Here is a 17,252-nt window from a genome sequence, read left to right on the forward strand (position 1 = left end):
TTACTTTCTGCAAAACTGTTCAATGCCCTATTCTAAACACAGCCATCAGTCACTTACACCAGCTGTGGATCTACAGCGACTCTCCTTGTTAAAACACACAAAATCGTATCGGCTACACCATCCCAAACAAGATAATTACTGTGTCAGGAAATAAGAATCAGATTAAGTGGAATTTCGTGGCACAGGAGACCCCTTCAAGCTTTTGCCTGACAGAGGGACCAAGGAGGATGAACTTGCCTTTGGAGTTTTAATTCCACTGTCTCAAACTTCTTCCATTCTAGTTTTTCAAGTTTAGTTCGATCTGTTTTAATTCTATCCCTTGGTTAGATCTCAGTTCCTAACATTTTGTAGATTCTTGTTTATCAGAGATGTGAACTGAGCTATACTGGTGTGTTTATTTGAGGATTAGCTGTTGTGGTCAGAGAAGAAATATTTGTTCAACTTGAGTCAAGAACCTACAGCCACAAGAAAAATAAATCAGAGAGAGAGAGAGAAACTGGATAATGGGGGATCATTTCACTGTGAGTCGATCCTGGTGGGTTTTTTTCCCCCTGGTGACTTCATGCATAGGCAAAAAGAACTTAACAGATCAAAGTCCACATTCCAACTGACAGATACGGGTTTTTTTAATTATTAATTTGATGAACTGCTAAAGCAGTAGCAAGGGAAGAAGTGGACAGAAGAATAAAATGGGTGATAAAATTTGTCTTCTTTTTCTTCCCCTGCAGCAGTGGCATTAGAAAAGCTCTGTGTACACCATATGTACAGTCATTTACTGTGACTAATGGGAATAATGTACTACATTGCAAAAAACTGATCTCTGGCAATTTGAGAAAACACTCAAACTGGATGGCTACACTTACTATCTAAAAGTACTTATCACAACAAACCCTCAAGCAAAATTTCTTTTTTAAAAAAACAACCTTAATAGGCTTTCTAGTGAAGCAAACTTTTCAGAATGTCAAGAACCCTCCCTGTTTGGGGGAAACGCTTAATCCTCTCAGATGTTTTCTCCTGCCGAATGCTTGTCTTATGTGCAGTTTAAGATGGTGTTTAAAATTTTCAAAATTCCTTCTACAAGTATATCCCTGTTTCCTCTAAAAATGGGCTCAAACTGATGTTAGAAAGTGGCACAGATGTTAGAAATTCCAACCTCTTTCCAGAACAGGACCAGGTATGAGTTGAGATAATGTCCCTTTTTGGCAAACTCTTATTTTCTCTCAGATTCTGGAAGTAATTATCAACATGCCCATTAAAGTGGGTGGACATGACACACAACTTGCCTGAATGTCACCCTACATGGAGTTACATGGAGATCCTTCCAAATGCAAGACATCTGTAAAATTATCTGCAATCAGAGTGACTACTTGTAGTATTCCCTAGACTGATCTGGGGAGCACTGTGCACTGAAGACGCAGCCGGCCAGCGTCTTAACTCTGGGCAGAAGACTGTAAAAGCAATCAAAACTGGATTTATATCTTCATAAATCACAATACACGCAGGTGACACTATCAAATGCTAAACCAAAACTTTTTCCATTTTCATAATTGATTTTTATTCACTTTATACCAAAATAATCTGGAAAGGAAAATAATAAGTCATCAATGTACAAATTAAAGATGCAACCTGACATCAAGCATTAGCCAGGAGTATTTCACCACAAATCAAATAATTTAGGAAAATCACCCGCGTGCTCATCTCATAGATGTGTGTGCTTTCTTGGTTAATTTTCACCATGATTAGTATCACACTTTCTAACTGCATCTGACAACCGACTTCCACACTGCACACAGAACCAATGACTCTGATTTCATTCTGAAGAGTTTTAAAACTTACAACCTAAAATTGTAATTTCTGATGTTCATCAGGATTAATAAATAATTTCTTATAAATCAAGAATCAGGTTTGGTTATAAAGCACAAAATTAAAAAATAAGATACTTTTGAAAATAAAATATTGTGAATATTTGAGGAGATAAATCCTTGTAAAACATTCACTGACACATATCAATGTTCTATTTCTGTTCACAGGAAGATAATATATTTTTAAGCTCTCAAATTATTCTGATTTCCTAAACTTATTCCAAATCTCTTCTTGAGGTGTTACTTATAATTCCTTTGCCCAAATGGCTTACATAATGCTTCAGATTTTATTCAGCAGTATCTCCACATTGGCCAGCTTGGAGAATGCACGTTTAAAACACATATCTTATAAAACATTAGTTATATGTGTCTAAACATGGCTGATAATCTTCATAGGTAATGCAAATACTAACCTGGAGTCAGGGGTTAACAAGGGTGGAGAGGTAGTGCGCCATGCTTGACTGAAGCTAACAACACAACAATGAGAAAACTAAATACACCTGAACAGGACAAAACAACTCCACAGTAGCTAACTTTTGATGCAGTCTTCAAAAATACAGAGACTGGATTCTATAAAATAAACCCCAAAGTCAATCACATTATTCATTGTCATACCTCATTCTCTTAAGACCAAATGTAACGTAGGTGAATAGGATTCAGTATGTATTATGATTATGACTGTTACTTTACCAAAATCATTGATGTCACCCAAAATGAAAACGTTATTAAAGAAGATCAGTAAACACAGACTTTAAGTGAAAAAAATATTGTAATCCTTAAATGCTATGCAACATGAAGATTGGTATCTTCATCATTTTGAAAGCAATCAAAACTCCTCTTACAAATTACATAATAACCTCATTTAAATAACTAGAAAAAAGACAGGTTTCCCCAATACAATGCATTTAACATGCCATCCACTAGAGAATTACACCCAAAGCTCTAGCTTCACAAAATTCTCAAATCAAGAGGCGGACAACTCTTTTTGCCACTGAGGGCAATCTCTCCCCGCCACATTTTCTCAAAGATGGCTGAGGCAAACAGCACCTCATAACTACATAAAAATGGTTGCTCAGATTAAATTATGCAAACGCAGTTTCAAAATAACCTGCTCAAGTTTCAGCGCATTAAAGATGGACCTGCAAAGCATGTGTCATGTCATGCCTGCTTCCAGCAGCATCACAGTGGGTGATCAGGGGAGCGCAAAACCCAAGTCATCCTTATAAAAAGAAAGACTCTGAAACATAAGCGCACAAACATTAAATCTCATGTGCACATTCACCAGCCTTGGACTTGGCACCTGAAGACTGATCTGTCACCTATGCAAAACAAGGAAGAGCCATTAGGCAGTTCTTGAGGTCTCCATCCTGGAACTACTAGCAGAAGGGGCCATGTTTGAACAGCTCAGGCTCATCAATTAAAGTAAAATATTCCAGGGGTGGAATTTTCAAAACGGGGGTGAATTTACAAGGTTAATTTTTCATTACATGAGGTAATTGAAATATACTTGAAATGATTCATCTCCCACAAAAATAGCCTTCATTTTCAACCGGGCAATATTTCATAGTCAGACATCTATCTACAAAGATTTTTCTGTGAACATAAAATTCTTGGTTTTTTCCTAATTAAAAGTAAGTGATTGGCAAATGTAGGGTGATTACAATACCAAAACAAGTTCAGTAAACTTAATGTGGAGGCTAATTTCAAGCCACCAGACACCGGTAAGAAGCACATTAGATGTTTCCCAATTAATAATCAGTCAATTAGGGTTTTCTCCTCTTTTACTAAATAAACTTTAGGTTTTAAACATCTTTTCTGTGTTACTTTATATTTATATTAAGGACTAAAGAGAAATTTTAAGTAATGATGTACTTAAAACTGTCCATCATACTTAGTAAATCTTAGCTGAAATGATTTGCAAAACAAAGGAAACAGAATAACAATATAAAATATTTCCAGTTTCAAATAATTAGCTACTTGTAGGTAGTTGAAAAGTTTTATAAAATCTAACTAAAGCCAAAAGTTGTCTTAAATGGAGCTTTTAATATTCTACCAGTCAAAAAAGGGGGGGGGGAACCATTTTGTTCTGCAACACGATACCAACTTTCTTTGATGTCAAACATAAATTTTCACTATTCTTTCCATGACATAAGTTAGTCTTAAAAACAATATTTACTTCCATTTACACCCATCACTGTTATTTCTCTTACTACATTTTAATAAGTTGAATAACTCAAAGCATCAACACAACAGAGCTGGAAAACCTCCGCTTCGTTCCATAAGACTGATTTTGCTATACTTGTGTTTATTTCTCTTTCTCCAGTTTCGCCAAAGCATTCATCTCCAGGCTTTCCAACATTTCTTACCCTAGTTTTGAGGACTTCACTACAGCCTGAGGGAAACTTTTAGGAGAATAAAGATCCTCCCAACAAACCAACATTCTAGGCCTTAAACTGTCCAACAAAATCTCGAAAGAATGAACGGAACTTCACCAGTTTACTTTTATCTCCCCCAGATGGGTTGAAAGAGCTTCTGAGAGCACACTGGCTATCCCCAGTCTACTCACGCATTGGGACGTCCGGCCCGGAATATTCGCGACCCAAGCCGCACGGTTCACCCGAACCACGAGATGGTAACATTAATGGAAAACCGTTCTGCTGCTAAGAACTCTTCGCAAGGGCCTTCTTGGAAGGTGTAAACACTTCTTGCGGGGCAAAGCAAACTATGTTGTCTACAAACCCTCGGTTCCCTTTGCACCTAGTATCACTGACTGACTTCAGGGTCACCATTTAAGGTGGTTTCTTCGGGCGGGCGTCTTACTGACGCGCCCTCCCGCACGCGCGCGCACACACTCGCGCGCGACTCTCCATACATTCCAGCGGCCTCCTGGGGCTGGAAAGATGAAATATAGTCTCTGGGCCATTTCCCCCTGAACTGAGCTAATTGAGTTCAAAATATCCAGTAGAGAAAAGAAAGGGGATGAGAAAGAACAAAATTATTTTCCCCAAGTAGCTTGGCTTTCCTCTCCCCAAGCTGACGAACAGCCGGAATGACACCAACCCTACCGAGAGGGAGGGCAAGAAAACTTCAAACGCAAGGCGGCCGAGCGAAGTGTAGCCGGGTCGGGAGAGAAGAAGCCACAGAAGGGGGCGCCCGGGGAGGTCCCCGCTCCCCCTTCCCTCCTCTTACTTGTGGATGATCTGGGGCAGGCTGGCTTGGGGCGGAGGCGGCGGCGGCGGCGGCTGCATCCCTCGCGGGCCTGGGGGCGCCGGGACACCCGGCACGCTGCGGGCATCTCTATCCGGTTGCTCGGGGCCGCTGGGCTCGGCGTCCTGGCTCATGGCTGCGGCCAGGACCATGTGAGGCGAGACCGGCCCGGGCTCGCGGCGGGAGAGCGCGCGCGAGGGGCGGCCCCGGGGCACGGGCGCTCACTGGCCGGGGTCCCCGTGCCCAGTCCCCTAGTCCTTCCCGGTAGCGCGGGGAGGAGACGCGATGGGCGGGGAGGAGGCAGTCCCGGCGGCGCCGCCTCCGCCTCCTCCCGCAGGTCCCGCTCGCCCGGCCGGGCCACTCAGAGGTGGGGGCCAGGGGGCGTCTCCCAGCCAGCGGGAGACGCTCGGCGCCCGGGTGGTCCGGGGAGCTCTGCCCGCAGCTCCTGGGCGCTGCGTTCTCCACCCGCCACCTGCCACCCGCCACCCGCCACCCGCGCGCACTCAGGGTCCCCGGGTCGGCGCTCGGCAGCGCAGCTCCACCGCGTAAAGCGGCTAGACGTACGGCAGCCCGCCGCCGGACGCAGAGCTCTCGCCTCTCCCTCTAGCCGGCGGCCTCCGAACTGTCCCCGGGGACGGCGCGCGCGGCCTCGCGCGCTCCTGCCAAGCGGGGCGGACCGAGTGCGCCCCGGGCGTCTGCGCGCATCGCCAGCGCGAGGTGCGCGGGCCTTGGCACCTTTCCGCGACTGGTGCCCAGCCAGCGCCACTCGTGGCTAAGAGGCCCGAACCCACGGGGGGAAAAGCCTAGAACTCCCTCAAGTCGGTGCGACTGGTAACCCCAGCTCTAAAATGACCGGACCCGAGGGCTCTCCAAATTGGCAATCCCCAGAGGCAGCCTGTGGGGCCGCCGTGATTTCTCTTCGTTTATTTCCCCACTTTTCTAAAAGACCTGCCGCTGTCCCGCGAGCGCAAAGACAAAATCACGTGTATGTTTTATTCTTGTTATTTATTGGCCAAATCTCAGTAGGAATGTAAAGGATGAAGAGGAGTTCGCTGCCATCGCACTCCCCAGGATTACCGCCTCTGAAGCTCTGTTGGTTGCCCGGGAGCCACTGTCCACCAGTTCACCTGCACACAGCGGTTCACGGCGGTGGACGCGGGCATCCCGCGGTGAGGAGTCACCCCTCGAGGTTCAGTGTAATGTCCTAGAGCACCGGCCGAGATCTGGGGAGGCAACTGGTGCCGCGGAAACGTCCAGAAGCTGGGCAAAGACCTCGGAGGGTGGTTACCCTGGAGATCCTTACCGTCTGGCGGACACATAACTTTCTAAACCCTGACACCGGCAGCCCCGAGAAACGAGGAAAGGCGTCCCTTGGGTGCCTTGGAAGCCAGAGCTCACGCCAGGGTGCCCCCGGGCCTGGAACGAAGCTTCCTGGGGGTCTCAAACCAACCCATTCTCCTCCCGCAGTTACGTGGAGGAGAATTCTGAAGATGAATTCTCCGGGGACCAGCAACTATTGAATCCCCTGAAAGATGATTTCTTCTCTCCCTAGACTGTGAGTTTCTGTCAACTTTCCTGTCAGTTTCAAGAAGTATAGCCTCCCTTTTGCTGTCATCCTACCTAGATCCTCCCCCACTCTCCTTCTCTCCTGTATATACAGTGCCCTGTCCACTCTCTGGCTTCCTTCTCTCTCTCTCTCTCTCCCTCCTTCCCCTTACAGATAAAATGATACACCCAATGCCTTGTATTCATAAGAGTAATCACAATTCGCAAATTTGAATCTCACCAGAAAACCCAGGTAAAGACGAACCAATTGTTTATTCATTTCGCAAATAAGGCCAGTCAGGGTGATTTATTTGTTCAACTATATATGGCTAGTAAAAGGCTGTCCCAGAGTCCTCTTGGGCTCTAGGACTGGTTAGTTCATCATTTTCAGTTTTATCACTAAAGTACTGACTATGGTTTTCATAAAACTCCACCTTCCACTGCCCACCCTCACCTCCTTGGTTGAGGGAAATGATCTGAAATTAACATCGCAACTCTCCCAGAAAGAAAAACTTTCCATATGCTTGTATTAAAATGTCCCTGTGAGAATCCCCCAAAACCTTTGTGAAAGAAAGCTTTGTAGTCAAAAAAAGACAGATCACTTTTTACCAGAGAGGTTGAGTGACTCAGTCTCTCTGAGCGTCAGTTACCAAATATGTAAACTGGCAGTGATGAGACCCTGACTTGCAGAGTCACTGTTAGGATTAGAGATAATGTATCCTGCATAATTGATGCATAATTGGTACAAGAGATATTCAGTCTGGCTGTTATCACAAAAGTGATTCCTTATCTCCCAACCTTACAACCAAGTAGAACAATAGATCTCAAACTCTAGAAAGCTGAGTGCCTGAAAGTCATAATATTGATATAACTTAATCCAACTTCATAATGTTTTTCCTGGCAGAAACATAAAGATAGGAAAGAAAGGAGGGAGGGAAGAAGGGAGGAAGGATAAAAGAAAGGGAGGGAGGGAGGAGAGGACATTCATATTATACAAATGCAGCTCTCTGTATCTCAAAAATAATGTATTCACTTTTGTGACAAAATAATAGTGGATACATCTGGGGTATTTATTAGACTTTTCTTCCATCCTTTCTGTAAGTTGAAAATTTCCCCCGAAATGGAGAAAATTAGTAATACACAAGATGTTTTTAAGAAGCCCCATTTCTGTGAGTATCTATGAATATTTGCAACATATGTGTTATGTGAGAACTGAAACTTGAAGCAGATGTGAAGGAAGAGGGAAACACTACAGCAAAAACCTAAAGCTAGTTCTGGTCCTACCTCAGATCCCCTCAAAATATTGTCCAGGATAACAATAAACAAGACTTTCCATTTTGCAAGTCAGACGTTCAGTGTATTAAGCAAGTCCAATGAAAAATATTTATTAAAATAATGTCATTTCACTCCTTTCCAGGAAAAAATGAGAAAGCTCCTGGGATGGGGTTGCAGCCATTCAAGAATCCTTTAGTAGGTTTGCTTTTGTCTGCCCTGTGCCCTCACCACCCCCACCACACCAGGATGTCCTTGCGGTTACTGACCTGAGGGAAAGGCTGTAGGGGTCACCTGACTTGACAAATGGGAAGAGGGGAGGGGTTGGTAACATCTCTGTTCCACTCTGCAGAAGTGCTCTGTCCCTGCTGACATACCAGGAAACTGAGATCAGTGAGGCTTTTGCTGTCTATGAATATATTGAACATTTCATAGTTTATTGTTGTTGTTCAGTTGCTCAGTCGTGTCTGACTCTTTGTGACCCCATGGACTGCAGCATACCGGGCTTCCTTGTCCTTCACCATCTCCCGGAGTTTCCTCAAACTCATGTCCATTGAGTCGGTGATGCCATCCAACCATCTCATCCTCTGTCAACTTTCCAATGAGTTGGCTCTTTCCATCAGGTGGCCAAAGTACTGGAGCTTCAGCATCAGTCCTTCCAGTGAATATTCAGGATTGATTTCCTTTAGGATTGACTGGTTTGATCTTCTTGCTGTCCAAGGGCTCTCAAAAGTCTTCTCCAACACCACAGTTCTAGAGCATCACTTCTTTGGCCCTCAGCCTTCTTTATGGTCCAGCTCTCACATCTATACATGACTACATGGGAGTCAGCTGTTAAATGCTTTCATAGATTATTACTTACTTCATATTCACAATAATCCCATGAGGTAGCTGCCCATGTTTTTATTTATTTGTTTTTTAATTGAAGGATAACTGCTTTATAGAACTTTGTTTTTTTCTGTCAAATCTCAACATGAATCAGCCATTGATATACATATATCCCCTCCCTTTTGAACCTCCCTCCCATCTCCCTCCCCATCCCACCCCTCTAGGTTGATACAGAGCCCCTGTTTGAGTTTCCTGAGCCATACAGCAAATTCCCATTGGCTATCTATTTTACATGTAGTAATATAAGTTTCCATATTACTTACCCATGTTTTAGCATTGAAAGTGAGGCTAGAGGGCTAAAAGAATTTGCCTCAGGTCACCTGACTTATAAGCTGCAGAAGCAGAACTGCAGTTAGGTCGATCTGAACCCAAACCTCACCCACTGCCTCAGTGGCACACAGAGACCCGAGAAGCCACCTGGTCTTCTTTTGCTGTGATAACTGCCTGCATCTTCCAGTGAGTGTAAAATACCCACTGCATTGTGATTCAACTCTGCCACTCATATTAATCTAATCAGTAAGTTATCAGGCAAGGTCCAAATTGACATAAGCAAGAGAATTTAAAGAAATTAAGCAGCCTAGCGGGGGGTAGTAGAAAGGAACAAGAAATAGAAGCCAGGTCTCTGTCATTCTCAAACTTGCCAGGGACTCTGGCACGCTGGTTTGTTCTGTAATGTTAATAAATGCTTCCTGGGTTCCAGACAGTGATTCTAGGAGCTTTCTCATGCCTTATTTCACTAATTATCATCAGTTTACAGACAGAGAAGCTTAATGAACCTCTCCAAGGTCACGAGGATAATACAGAGTGGAGTTGAAGTTCATACTCTGGTCTGACTCCCTGCAACTCACTGTCCTCTGTTCAAGGTGATTGTGAGCATTCAGCAGCATAGATGAGATCCTTTAATATGTATTGCTTTTCCCTATGTGTAATTACTACTAAAAAAAAAAAAAAAACAGTTTACTTAGTAGGTTGTAAAGTTTGATAATAAACAGAGCTGGTAAAAATACAGGACTGCAAATATTCTCATATACTGTGTGTGAAAGTGTCAGTTGCTACAACCTCTTTGGAAATGAGTTGGCACTGTCTGTTACAACTACAACAAAGGAAACTGACTCAGTTGTTATCCTTCTAGGAATTTATCCTATAGGTAGGTTTATTCGTAGCAACAACCAAAGTTCTATGTGCAAGGAAGTTTACTATAGCATTGTTTGTAACAGCAAAAACCAGAAACAATCACAATGCTAAGCAAAAGGGGCCTGGTTACATAAAGGATGGTCACTGCATGGAAAGGAATACAATGTAGCCCTGAAAAAGCAGGGCTAGGTCTATATGCACTACTAGGAAAAAATTTCAAGACGTATCACTAAGGAGAAAATGCAAGTTCCTCAGCAGTATTGCAGTATAATTAAATTTGTATAAAACCAAAGAGTATAAAACATTTCTAGAAAATTATACAAGTAACTAATTACTAACAGTAATTACTTCTGGAAGTTGGGATAGGGCAGGAACTCTCTTCTTTTATATTTGAATATTTGAAATAAAATTTCATTGAAGTATATGTACTGTTTGAAATTTTTTACTATAAGCATGTATTGTTTTTTATTACTGATCACTAACAACAAAGCAATTCTTTCCCTCTTCCAACTAGTCTTTCTTAACAGCACTTAGCACACGAATAGGATTTTTTTTTTTAAAGCAAAACATCATCTGGAAGATTGAAGGAGAAACACACTGGACAATGTATTGTCCAGAGTAGTCTTTTGTTATCCTAACAACCCCAATAGAGACAACTGAATAATTAATTCATTAATTCTCAGCAGTCATGTTGATACAGTTACAGTCTGTTAGTTTGGTAATCGTGTAAGCAACCTATCAACATTAGCCATAACATATTAACTGTTATCTGGGTGTTAATAAACTGTTATCATTTCTTTAGTATTACTCTATGTTAAGCTGTCTTGAGCACATATATTTCTCATTTAATCCTCACAACTTCCTTATTAGTTGGCTGTGTTTATGCCCGTTTTACAGATATGAAAACCAAGACTCAAAGAAGTTCAGCCACTTGACAGCTACTTTGTGGAACAACTGAAAATCTAATGCCAGTCTCCATTCCTCCTAGAATAGAACTTTTAACTGTTCCAACATGGTGGCAATGATGTTTCTTGGTATAATGGGGCTTTTAAGACCAGACATTCCTCTGCTAAATGATGGCTGGTTTGACCCTCTCTGCTGTCTCCAGCACCTCATCCTTTGATTTCCTATCTCTCCACCAGATCTGGCTTCTCTTTTCCATCCCCCTGAGGTCAGCTTTATCTGTTTGCTGGCTCCTCTCTCAGAGCTACACCCTAATCTTTTATTTAAACTTCGTGGAATCCCTGCATATGTTTAAAACAATCATAAAATAAAACCCTGTGCTAGCTTTGGAAAGGATCACCTCTCTGAAAATGCCGGAGAGGCAGCGGCTGAAGGATGCTGTTTAAAAATAATATGGTTACTCATGAAACTGGATGCACATTTGAATGTGAAGGCGACAGTCAGGGAACTCTAGCTGAGGAAAAGTGAGGACATGACCCATACGGTTCTTTTCTGCCTAACAACTCATGCAGAATGTCCCTCATTGGCTGCCGGGAAAGGCTTAGCCACCATCTCTCTGGTGGTGGATTTACCAGCCAGGCCGTTTGTCCTCTGATGAGCCGCGCAAGTCTTGTATTATAATCAAAGGAACAGTTGACTGGGAGTCAGAAAATCTGAGTTCTAGACCTCTAGGTGTATCCAATGTTGCTGAACAGAAAAGGAGTCATCCGAAACCAGGGATGAAGTCAACATCTTTGCCTCCTCTAAAAGCATCACTACTCCAAGCCCAGGTGGCTTGAGCTCTGCCGTTCCAGTACTTGCTCAGGACCTGGCCACAAACCAACAGAGGATTGAGTTAGAATCCTAGGGGTCTCACAGTATTATAGGGCAGAATTACCTGGGTCTGGCTTCCAGGAAAAGAAAATTTTTGAGCTGTGTTTTGAAGGACAGAACGGCTTCATCTCTTTTGCTATTACCAAGAGAAAGCAAAGCAGCAGGGTACAATAAGGGGTGTCATAAAACAAGTTGCAGCTGAATTTTCTTGGAGGGGGGATGAGAAGTGACGGAGGTATGAAGCGAATGTGGGAGAAACGTTAGCTGGTGGCTAATTGCATGATTTAAGTTCCATGGGGCTCGGCACTCCCCGTGGAGACCCAGCTTCTACACTGCAAGCTTAATCCCTGGGGAATGTTACTGTCATGCGGAGGCTGCTAGTGTGACTCGGGGCCCCAGCCAAGCCAAACAGCACTTCTTAGAGTCAGGGGATTCCTTTATCGAGCCCCTCCCCCCAGTTGCCTGCTCTGCCTTCCCTTATCACCGGGGCTGTCAGGCCAGTTGGTCCACAGGGAATAAACATCTCAGGCTGTTTGCCCACCAGCAGGGAGATCAGGTGACCATTATGGAAGGCAACACCGGAGGCCTCTGCATGCCAGCGTGATGCCAGGAACAGTGAGAGCCTGTGATGTGCTGACCTCACTGAGTGGGCACCCATACAGCTGGCTTGAGTGAGGAAACTGGTGCCACTCCCTGATGTGGTACCTTTGATCATCCCAGGGTCACCTGATGCCGGATGTCCTGACCAGCCCCCTCTCAGTGTAGACTCTGGAGTCAGAAGAGCTGGATTAGAAACCCAGCCCCATGATCAGTTAGCTGCATGACTTTAGGCTACTTTACCTCTCTGTGCTCCCTTCAGATGGGAGCCTCAGTGTTTCCATCTGAAAAATGGGGACAATAGTGCCCCCATCATAAAGTAGTTGTTAGGATTAAGTGTAAGACACTTGGGAGGTTGGTAAAAGAGCACAAACTTTCAGCTCAGAGATAAATAAGTCTATTGATCTAATGTAAACATGGTGACTATAGTTGATAACAATGTGTTGTATAATTGAAATTTGCTGAGGGTAGAACTTCCATATACTCACACACAAGATAAATATGTGAGGTGATGATGTGTTAATTAACTAGGTGGCGGGAACTCTTTCACAATGGATATGTATATCAAACCACAGCAATATGTACTTTAAATATCTTACCATTTTATGTGTCAATTATACCTCTATAAAGCTGATTTTTTTTCTTAAAGTAAAACACTTCAGATAGGCATATGATTGAGGTCAGCAAGCTGTTGTTAGCTGCTTTTAATATTATGATTACCGGGCTTCCCAATGGAGAATCAACAATCATAATACATAGACTGCTCTTGAAAGAGAGAGGGGTGTTCTGAGTCCAGGATGTCTGTCACCTCCTGCATGTAAAAGTCCCAGGGAAAAAGGATGTAATCATAAGAACCATCTGGAAGGTAAACTGGGAAAAAGGGGGTATTGTCAGAAGAACACACTGGAAAAGAGACTCACAGACCTGGGTTGCCCTTGGCAGCCTCGTGACCTTGGGCTTGCTTTGCGAGCTCTCTGCCCTCAGTTTCCTCATCCATGAGAAGGGATAACAAACATTTCCTTTCTGTTGTTGTGAGGCTGAACCCAAGGCTAGCCCAGAGTCTCCTCTCAGTCTCAGTGGCTGGAATGATGACCTGCTCTCTGTAACAGATAACACAAATCCAGTGAGAGCAGGATGCCCACAAGAGTAGGGGGAGCAGTAGTGAAAGGTATGTTTGGGTTTGGTCTGGGGAGGTGGGGATTCGTGGCAGGTGGAACTTGCTGGGGGACTGCCTGTTCCTTGGTATATTTTCCCCAGGAACTTCATATTGATGACTTAAAGAATCCTATAGAAAGCCAGTTAGGGTTCATTCGGGAAGGAGAGGGTTGTTAACATATGTCTGCTTCACTCTCCTCCTCTCTCCCCAGCAAGGAGTAGAGCAGCATGTCTAAAAGGTTTAAGGGCATGTTGTGGGTTGAAATGTGTCCTCTAAAAAGATCTGTTTAAGTCCTAGCCCCTGATACCTGTGAATGTGACCTTATTTGGAAACAGGGTTTTTGCAAATGTCCTCAAGTTAAGATGCAGTCATTAGAGTGGGCTCTGATCCAGTGTGACTGGTGTCTTATAAGAACAGGGAAATTGAGACATAGATTCCGCAGGGAGAAAGCCCTGTGACGACAGAGGCAGAGACTGGCATGATGCAGTTGCAAGGCTGGAAACTCCACCAGGAGCCAGGAAGACACGAGGAAGGATTCCCCGGAGGCTCAGATGGCCCTGCTGACACCTGGATTTCTGACTTCTGGCCTCCAGCACTCTGCGAGGATCCATTTCTGTTGTTTTAAGCCACCTAGTTTGCAGTGCTTTGTTACAGCAGCCCAGAGGAAAGTAATACGGGGAGGAAAGGGACTGGGGGAGAAGGAGGAACTGCGGACTCAGAAAGCCAGGTGAAGAGATGCCCAGCTAGAGGGTCCTTGGGGGCTCCCCACCTTATCCTCCAGCCCGAGAGGGCTTGAGCTCAATTCCACTACCAGGGCCACCAAGCAAGGCAAAATATTTGAACCAAGTGAGAAACAATATTTGAACCAAGCAGGGAAGAGCCAGAGACAAGTTCCATGGTCCAAGAAGGATGGACTCTCCCACCCAAAAGCCTTCACAGTCTCCCCATGGTCCAGCCTCTAGGCTCAACTCCTTCCACACTTAAGTCTGGCCAGGCTAGTCTAATTCTTTCCCTGGAAAAGCTAGTCTAATTCTTTCCCTGTTTTGTCCCCCTGAGTCTCTTCTTGTCTGCCTTTCTCCCTCTGTGCCCTGCCTGACTGAGCCCACTTCCATCCCGGGAGCACCTCTCAGCCCTAGAATGCCTCCTTTCTTGTAGCACGTATCACACTGCTGGTCTGCACATCTCACTTAGCAGCTGATCATGTACTCCCCGGTAAATTGTGCATACTTTTTATTTGATAAAGTGATCCCTTTTTACTGGTTTGTGGTTTAGGTTTTCACGTGTCATGCTATGTCTCTTGACTGTATCAGGTATCTTGGTATCCAGGGACTGGGCGTGCCTCTCGAAGCAGCCCTTTCATCCTCAAACGTGGAGATCTGCCCATGTAGAATGTATAGTTGTTTCCTTGATTCAGCACAAAGATGTTTTGTTTTTTGGCTGCGCCGGGTCTTCATTGCTGTACAAGGGCTTTCTCTAGTTGTGGAGAGTGGGGGCTACTTTCTAGTTGCAGTGCATGGGGCTCTCATTGTGGTGACTTCTCTTGTGGAGTATGGGCTCTAGGCCATGCGGACTTCAGTAGCTGCTGCACATGGGCTCAGTCATTGCAGCGCGCAGGCTGCAGAGCACAGGCTCAGTAGTTGTGACGCATGGGCTTAGCTGCCCCATGGCATGTGGAGTCTTCCCAGACCAAGGATGGAACTGGTGTCTTCTGCATTGCAAGGCATCTTCTCAACCACTGAACACCAGGGAAGCCGAGCACAAGAATGTTGGCTATGAAGATCTGGAAATCTAGAGTAGTTTTTTTTTTTTTTTTAGTTCTACCATTGGCTTGTTTGCATTATTAGGGGCATGGCCATTCAAACCAGACAGACAAGATCTTGAATCCTGACACTGTCAATTAATAGCTGTGTGACCTTGGGTAAGTTACCTAACCTCTGTATGCTTCAGTTTCCTCACCTCTAAAATGAAGTTCATAGATTGTGAAAGTGACAGCATTGTGTGTCTAACACACAGGGTGCCCTCCGTTCATCTGTGCGATGAATAATTTATGTAAGTGCTTGGCACCATGCCTGCCAAAGTTTCCTAGGAAGCAGACTCTGAGACAGGTTATAGCAGGTTTATTTGGAACTGCTCATGGCTGATCAATAAAGTGGAAGAGAATAGAAGGAAGCAGGATTGGGCAGAAAGAGATACCAGGCTGCGAAAAAGTCTCAGTGGAGACCTCAACCGACTCCACGGAGATTCTGAGACTGGGGTCATCCACCAGAAGTGGCAAATGGCTCTCAGCATTTCCACATCAAAACTCCCTCTAGGTGCAAGCCTAATGGAAGAGTGAGTGTGCCCCTCCCAATCATCCTAACAAAATCCTTATTACATTTCTTTGGCTCTGATTGAGTCCTGTGCCTATTTGTGAACTAATCTACAGCCAGAAAATGTGATAATCTCACTGGCTGAGCCAGAGCCTCATGCTGACCCCTGGTGCCAGATGCCCCATGCACTCCACCTGAAGCAGGCAGATTGAAAATTGCAGAGCCTGTGGTTCCCCTAGTGGAAAATCTGAGAGTGCCAGAAACAGATGGACGCTGTACTGTGAAAGCCTAACAGATGTCTTTTCTTTAAGTGAAAAGAATGTTAGCAGAGGAACAGCCTCTGGTAGGGCAAGTGCCCACTAAGAATGAAGGACATGCTGACGGAAAGTGCAACGTGCATTGATTGCGGGGTGTCTGACTCAGAGGAATGTTTGCTTTAAAAAATGAAATAAATATGTATTCCTAATAAATGATGGGAAAAAGCATCCACTGAGTGATCCTCAAGTTGAATTTTAAATCTTAGCCCTGGAGAGGCTTCTGAGCTGTTGGATGTTTTGTGTTTTGATCTAGGTGGTAGTTTGGGTTTCCCTGGTGGCTCAGATGGTAAAGAATCTGCCTACAGTGCAGGAGATTTGGCTTCAGTCCCTGGGTTGGGAAGATCCGCTGGAGAAGGAAATGGCAATCCACTCCAGTATTCTTGCCTGGAGAATTCCATGGACAGAGGACACTGGTGGGCTACAGTCAATGTGGTCACAAAGCCGCTGCTGCTAAGTTGCTTCAGTCATGTCTGACTCTATGTGACCCCATAGATGGCAGCCCACCAGGCTCCCCCATCCCTGGAATTCTCCAGGCAAGAACACTGGGATGGGTTGCCATTTCCTTCTCCAAGACGTGAAAGTGAAGTTGCTCAGTCGTGTCTGACTCTTAGTGACCCCATGGACTGCAGCCTACCAGGCTCCTCCGTCCATGGGATTTTCCAGGCAAGAATACTAGAATGGGTTGCCATTGCCTTCTCCACAAAGAGTTGGACACAACTGAGCGATTAACATTTTCATGGATGTATTTATTCACTCTGGAGAAATTCAATAAGCTAAACATTTATGATTTGTGTCTCTTTCTCCATATACCTAAAACTTTTGTAAAGAAAAAACATATCCTGTTGTCTCTTCTTTCTCCTCTTTCTTTTCTCTCCTCACCTCCTCCTTTCTCCATGTCATACCTACAATAAAAATGTTCCTTAAAAGTAAAAGAAAAAAATTTCACATAGTCTAAGGCTACATTATAAGGCTGCATTCTTTCCCCATGTTGTAGTCTTTTTTTACTGTCCATAACCTTTGACAAGTTACAACCACTCCATTGCTGGGTGTTCACTGCCTGAAGAACTATTTCATCTAGGATGATTTTTATGATAATTGAGTGTCCCTACAACCTTCAACACAGACCCCCAACAACTGATATTTAGGTTTTTAAGGGTGTGTCATGAAAAGCATTATTAAAGCAACAGAT

At 44.2% G+C, this 17,252-nt stretch overlaps 1 protein-coding gene across 12 annotated transcripts in view; it reads right to left on the reverse strand.

The window, feature by feature from the left end:
• Positions 1 to 5,758, reverse strand: part of RBM20 (RNA binding motif protein 20) — a 199,105-nt gene extending 193,347 nt beyond the window's left edge. For 4 of the 12 annotated variants that reach the window (XM_081541119.1, XM_081541091.1, XM_081541109.1 and 1 more), the window contains exon 1: positions 5,052 to 5,758. In XM_081541119.1, the coding sequence (XP_081397245.1) occupies positions 5,052 to 5,221 (170 nt within the window). In that variant the 5' untranslated portion in view covers positions 5,222 to 5,758. Of the gene's footprint in view, positions 1 to 4,428; positions 4,695 to 5,051 lie in introns of those variants that run through there. The other 8 variants (XM_081541193.1, XM_081541174.1, XM_081541156.1 and 5 more) reach the window with 4 other exon arrangements.
• Positions 5,759 to 17,252: the final 11,494 nt, after the last annotated feature.

Source organism: Giraffa tippelskirchi, chromosome 2, assembly GCF_054371585.1.
Source record: "Giraffa tippelskirchi isolate mGirTip1 chromosome 2, T2T-mGirTip1v1.2.pri, whole genome shotgun sequence".
NCBI lineage: Eukaryota > Metazoa > Chordata > Mammalia > Artiodactyla > Giraffidae > Giraffa > Giraffa tippelskirchi.